At 32.8% G+C, this 7,063-nt stretch overlaps 2 protein-coding genes across 2 annotated transcripts in view; one reads left to right on the top strand and one right to left on the bottom strand.

Annotated features, from left to right (window-relative positions):
- LOC130636818 (coiled-coil domain-containing protein 1-like) overlaps positions 1–80 on the top strand; it is a 6,188-nt gene extending 6,108 nt beyond the window's left edge. The window contains exon 5 of the mRNA XM_057446666.1: positions 1–80. This exon is cut by the window's left edge and continues 1,648 nt beyond it. The gene's annotated coding sequence lies outside the window, so the exon portion shown is untranslated.
- Positions 81–764: 684 nt separating this feature from the next.
- Positions 765–2,820, bottom strand: LOC130635633 (uncharacterized). Its single transcript, XM_057445021.1, has one exon. The coding sequence runs from the start codon at positions 2,554–2,556 to the stop codon at positions 1,198–1,200; it is 1,359 nt and encodes a 452-aa protein (XP_057301004.1). The 5' UTR covers positions 2,557–2,820; the 3' UTR covers positions 765–1,197.
- Between the last annotated feature and the right edge of the window lie 4,243 nt (positions 2,821–7,063).

The following is a 7,063-nucleotide window of genomic DNA, read 5'->3' as shown; positions in this document are numbered from 1 at the left end:
ATAATTTTGAAACTTTTCTTCAGGGTCAATTTAATGGCTTGGTGTTGCTAAATATCCACAACGAGATGAAAATAAATTTAGATGACATAATCGATATGCTGGCAATAAAATATCCAAAAAGACTTAAAATGTTAAATATCCTGAACGACGATTAAAAGTGTAGCAGTCTTGATAAAAAAGGAATAAAACTTGTATATTATTATCTGTTGCTTAAATGTCCCCGTATATAAATCCCCTAGAAGTAATAAGGCATGACACCAAAATTTTTAAAAAACAACATTTTAATTACTCAAGTTGTACAAAAAATATCCAAAAATATAATCTTCGTCAGCTAAAAAACTAAAAAAACCCACCGTATACCTACTTATCAAAGATAAGTCTGAGATATGACTTTAAGCTATTTTAGCCGTTGAAGGGCGTTGGCTTCCAGGGCGTTGTCCTGGACCCGTTGGGAGCTCACAACGCCCCCCCCCCAAACTCCCAGTTGTAAGATTAACGCCCTGGCGTTAGGTGAAGCCTCTTCGTGGCTTTTTTACACCGGTCAAAAAATCCTAGATCCGCCCCCTGTACGTCTGTCTGTCGTATGGTACCGCAAGTAGCGAGACGCACGCAATACGGTATAAAAAGCACGGGCGTAACTGTGGATTTTTCCACAGGCCCCTGACTAGTAAAAAACATTTGTTGGAAATAGCAACAAAAGATTTGGTAGTCAGTATGTATGCTTTCTTGAGTATGATCGACAGAAGAAACAAAAATAATACCTCAAATTTAAATATATTTTTAAAAAAAACATTATCACGTAATACGAATTTTCAGAAAATTAACCACTTCAGTGCTAATTATAAAAACACGATAATCTAATATATATATATATACATTAATCGTCTTGAAAAGCTATCACCCATTTTATTACTCGTATACCGTTGGAAAGTTACTTTGATAAACGTTGATGTTGAGTTTGTTCAGAAAACAACGGATAATAAGATTCATTGACTTCTTTTTTAATTCTGTCAGTAATTTATTATATACGAATAGGGATATATGTGGTAAATTATGTTATGTATTCTCTTAAAGTTAAATTTAACGATGAAATCAAAATTCACCACCACTAACAACAACAACAACAAGAATGAATACGGAAAAGAAAAAACCAAGCAATATTGAATTAAATAAAAAGTCATTTTCAAAAGAAATCATTTAATGTTCCTGATTGAGATAAACTTTAAAGGCTAATGCAGCGTGTTTAAAAAACCCTTCATGAAAATGTACACCATCAAAACACCCCGCGGGATTAGAGGCGGCCAGTTCATACACATCAAGGATGGATATTCCTTCTTTACAAGCAACCTCTTTTGTAAACGCGTTCCATAGAATAATACGTTGTTTTGTTAGAAATCTAGTAGCATCCATATTTTTTCTTTTATCATGAACAGGAGTTGTAGTTTTCCAAATAATTTTTGGCATTTCCTGCTTTTTTCCTAACTTGTTTTTAAGCTTTATAAAGTTTAGGAAAAGTTGGCATGCTTCGTGAAATGATAGCTCCATCATTACATGCAATCCAAAGTTTATCAACAATGTACTTCGATTGCTCGCCATTTTCTTATTTGTCAAAATACTTTCAAACCTCGCTAACGTAATAGTTTCATTAAAATCTTTGTGAGCATTCTTGCTCAAGTCCATATCATTTGGATATACCCAGGCGTATGTGTATTCACATTGATTGAAATAATGACAGATTGAATGGTTGTTTTTCAGATATTTAAAAAATCTCATTCCAACAGAATCGCCATAAACCCAAAGTGTATTTCTCCTTTCTGTCACATTTCTTTGTTTTATTGGTTTAATTTTAGCAATGTACTCCTTCTTACCACCAGACAGCCTCCAGTAATGTCTAGGATTAATATAAGTGCAAGCTAAGTCATTCATGTTCACTCTCGGTATTATTTTGATTGGTTCACGTGATTCCATTTTAACACTAAACTTCTTTTTTTCTCCAATGAAGTCATCGACCGTATCAAGCTTTGCTTTTTGGAGTTTACCACGCCCATCTCCATCGCGAAACCACCATACGGGAGGATCGCGAAGTCCATCACATTGACTAAATTCTAAAGTCAATTCTATCTCATACCTACCAGGCTCTGGTAGTTGAAATTGGGTCTCGTAAGTACCGTCTGCATTATCTGTAATATAAGAATACATACTAATGTTGCCACTTATTCTCATCCACCAAAAATCACCACCAACATGTTTTCTTTCTCCGTTAGCGTAGGTTAGAATATTTATTGTAACCGAACCCCTCGAATCGTCAAGTATTAAATATTGCGTATTTTCAAATTCTGTTCTCGGATACTGTTTGTTTTGCTTTCTTTCTTCCCATAACACATTGCCTAGACATGGTTTTCGTATAGCTTCATAGTTGTCCAGTCCTGAAGTAGCAATCATATTCTGATGTGGTATAGCTATTGGTTTCATAGGTTCATTCATTTTGCGAATTATTAGATAGCTCTGTAAAGTAAGAAGAAGAAGAGCTGCAGGAAAAAAAATCTTCCTTAGCATCTTCGCCTTGCTCTCGACAAGAATAATCACTATTTCTTTCTTCGTTGGAACAACTTTTTTAGTACAACTAATACTAACAAATGAACTATTATTGCAAACTAGATAATATTTAAATTAAATATTTGTATTGCATATACAGTTTATATCTGTGTGTTTCCTCACCAGATAATCAAAGTTGTATCTACGTTGTAGTATATCTTTTAAAATGACTTTATGAAATGAAAATTGATTCATATAATTAGTATACATACCACGTAACTAAAATTCAATACGTCTTTAACTAAATTGATTACTCTTAATCAATAACCATAAAAATGACGACACGTTTTATTTTTGACATGTTTCGACTTTACCAAAGTCATCTTCAGAATATTATACAAAAGTTGATACATACACTCTTTATACAAAAATTTTTTCGAAAGTTATTTAAATATTTCCCAAAAGTACAATTTATATGAATTATACACAAGCTAATCCATGTTGACAAAATAATATTAGATAAACTAACAAAAGTTAGTTAAATAAAATTTATATACACAATTTGTTTAAGACAATTAAATATTTCCCAAAAGTACAATTTTTTAATTTATTAAATGAATTTAAAATGCTAAATCAATATCTAAGTAACAAAAACGATATTGAACAAGTGGCTAATACAAAACATAAAATTAAAGGGATAAATTGATGATGCAATGCTTAACTTGTTTATTGAGGTCTGGTTTCAACCAAGAAATATGCATACCCTCTTTGAGTTTTCTCTGCCAATCAGTGTCTGCATGATCCAAAATAGAAAAACAATTTTCGTTACATAGTAATTTGCAGTTAAGATTTGACTGCATATGCTTAAATATTTGTGAGTTTTTATCAGTTTTCAGATGTTCTTTAACTCTACTAGAAATGTGCCTGGTGGTTTCACCCACATAGCTAGCATTACAACTAGCACAAACAAATTTATACACAAGTCCAGATTTAAAAGATTCAGGAACTCGGTCCTTGCAAGAAAAATAATCTTTAATTTTACACGACTTAAAAACGAGGCACACATTGATTTCTTTACACATTTTATTGACAAGTTGATTGACTTTATCTTTGGCAGTAATAGAGTACTTGCCAATAAAAGGCAATTTAAAATACCTCTTTTCTAATACATTAGTTGTCTCTGTACTGACAGCTGTAGAAAAATTCTTATCAAGGTAATTTGAAATATGGCGGTTTACCAGTTTTGTAGGAAAAAAGTTTTTTCTCAAAATTTCAGTCAGAGCCTTAATATTAATGTCAAAGTGTTTCCAACTGTTGTTAATTTTGAAAGTCCTGTCAATTAGTGTTTTAATGAGACCTATTTTATATATTTTGGGAGTGAAACTAAAATAATTAGTTAAAAGGCCAGTATAGGTTGACTTATGGAACACAGAAGTATAAAATTTGTCACTGGTGTTCTCAATTAAAATGTCAAGAAAAGGAAGTTTACCATCAACTTGTTTTTCTAAGGTAAATTTTATATTAGGGTGTCTCTGATTCAAGTATTCAAAAAAGGCCAACGCTTCCCTTTCATCGTTAAATAAAACAAAGATGTCATCCACATATCTACGGTAGTATGTTGGGCCACAATTGTGTATATAAATTTTATTTAACTAACTTTTGTTAGTTTATCTAATATTATTTTGTCAACATGGATTAGCTTGTGTATAATTCATATAAATTGTACTTTTGGGAAATATTTAAATAACTTTCGAAAAAATTTTTGTATAAAGAGTGTATGTATCAACTTTTGTATAATATTCTGAAGATGACTTTGGTAAAGTCGAAACATGTCAAAAATAAAACGTGTCGTCATTTTTATGAAAATACTTTGCAATCTTGTGTTGCTACGAAGTTTTGGAAATATAATCTATAACCATATCTATATTAAAATACCGGCATACGTCTGTCTATTTATTGTCGTCATAAGAACAGTTTCTTCCCTTCCTCTGTTCAAAATGGTTGCGCGCAGCTTATTTCGAAAAATAGCGCAGGGCACGATTTTTACGGACCTCCGTTTTTCGGTTGGACGCAGCTTAATTTCGGAATAATTTCGGAATCATGCCAGAACCGGATAAACAACAGGCTACAGAGGCCATTTTAGTTTGGAAATGGTGCAGGTTTGCAGATCTGTTTCACCTTTCTGTCTTCTATAAGCTTTTTAATTTTGCAGTATTTGTTTTCACGTGAAGGAACATGTATTATATTTACGTTTTGTTTACCTACGTACAAATCTTAAATCACCAATTTGGCAAGGAACGTAGATTGTGAACCAGCTTCACTAGCTCTAGCTACACTTAGCTTTACTTATTCCTATTCTTTATAATTTTGTATTCAATTTGGCATATTTTTATTTATTTGCGTTTGGTGTTGTGGCTGTCTAACTAGCTCTTTAGCTACCTCTAACTAAAAAGTGAAAGTAGCCAAACACAGCTTAGCTACCAACAAAATTCATAACAATAATTATCTGCCAAATACAGTCAGGTGCCTGTAGCTTTTATCACTGTTATTATGTACTGTATTCTGAGAATTTATTCTGTAAAATAAATTTTTTTGACTAATTTTCTTAAGTAGCCGGGTAACGTCAGGCTGGTTTCTGATTTCTTTTGAAATCGTAGTTATAAAGTTTTTATAAAAAATGATGTTACGCCTATGCTCATGTGCGACACGGTTTACCTGTACTACTTACCTGTACGGGTTGTTTCGGGTTCTTTTTAATTTCGTTTACTGGAACTTAGCCACAAAATAAAATAAATTGACTAATTGTTTTTGTTCATACAAGTTAAACACAAATTTGCTGCGGATGCTCTAACACGAATGATGTTGTTCAAACTAAACCAATAAATATTTACAATTTAGAATGAAATTTATAGATTGAGATTCAAGCGTAATAAATTTTATAAACATACCAGCTTGACACAGCAAAAATAAACAGCGTGTAAAACTTGAACGTAAAACTTGAACGTGTGATTGAAAAAACTTGAAAGTTGAAAATTGAAGAGCTCACTTTGGCTTCTCACTTGTGTCAAACGTTGAATTCGAATGCGTAGAAAAAATAGATCGTTAAACATAATGTATAGGCATACAATTAAATTTTTATTTCCTTACGGGATTATTTTTGAATAAAGTACCGAACAGTCTGTAAAGCAATCGAGAAATACAACACAACTTTACAGTTTTTGCTAAGACGGAGTAACAACGGATTGTAATTTGTGTCTTTATTTCAGCTTAAAATATGTAAAGTTAAACATCATAACTTGTGCTTCACTTGATTTACTACATAATACCTGTACTAAATCGCTTTACCTGAATGTATGGCACAATTGACGATTCTTATTAATCACTCAGGCGGGTCTTCAACGCGGTGTAACACAGTTACTTTGGTTTAACCCGGAGTTTTAACAGAGTGTATCCTGTGTTTTGTAAACCACAGCTGCAATACAAGTTTTTGAAAAGGGCATAAGGCCTAAAAGCATGCCCGACACGGCTTAACTGTACTAAGCGATTAGTCTGGTCTCACGATTAATTTCTGAACTTTCACAGGAACTTTTCCTGGAAAATAAAGCAATGTTACATGTTAGTTTTGAGGTAACAGTTTTCAACTGTGCTTTTACTTTTACAAAAACTTTTCCACAAAGTAAAATTGCTGTCTGATGGTTTAGTTTCGCTATTTCATGTGTTTTTATTTAAAGCAAAGGTAGATATTTTTCTGCAAAAGGGTATTGTACCTATACGAAGGTATGACACGTTATACCTGTATTAACCGCTCAGTCCAGCGTTACCGACAGGCTGTTTTCTGTACTTCTATTTAACCGAAGCTGCAATAAAGTTGTTTACGGAGAAGGATGTTGCCTCTAATGAATATCTGACATTGGTTACCTACACTATGCGCTCAGCCCAAATTAACCTTCATTTTTGAACTTTCACTGGGAACATTTTCCAAAAATATAATAAAAGAATAGCCAACTGTTTAGGGAAATTTATTCAGCAAAATAAAGCAATATTGACTAATTATCTTTGCTATGACGGGGTAACAACAGGTTGTAAACTGTTTTTCTATTTCGGCTAAATTTCCAGTATAGTTATATATATTTCAAAAATGCGTTACAACCGAAACACTATAATGTTGTGTGCACTTTATTCGATTCACGACATATACTGCATACCTGTACTAAAGTGCTAAAATCATTGAGTTTTTTTAGCTGGATGGGGTAACGACTGGCGTTTTGCCGTGTTAAAAACCGAAGTTGCAGTAAAGTTTTTTTGGAAAATGGCAGTATGCGTTCTCTGCCCGCTGTCATGATTAAGTTTTGAGCTTTCACTTGCTATAATGGGGTAACAACAGTTTGTAGATCTTGTATTTTTCGGTTTAAGTTGCGAGAAAGTTATTTTTTTAAAAATATGTAACATTTGAAACACTATAATGGTGTGGGTGTTTAACCTGATTCGCAACATGTTGTTTACCCTTACCAAGACGCTCCACCTAACC

Source organism: Hydractinia symbiolongicarpus, chromosome 3 (genome assembly GCF_029227915.1).
Source record: "Hydractinia symbiolongicarpus strain clone_291-10 chromosome 3, HSymV2.1, whole genome shotgun sequence".
NCBI lineage: Eukaryota > Metazoa > Cnidaria > Hydrozoa > Anthoathecata > Hydractiniidae > Hydractinia > Hydractinia symbiolongicarpus.
Note: the sequence above shows the minus strand (reverse complement) of the source record. Positions and strands in the feature narration are given on the sequence as shown.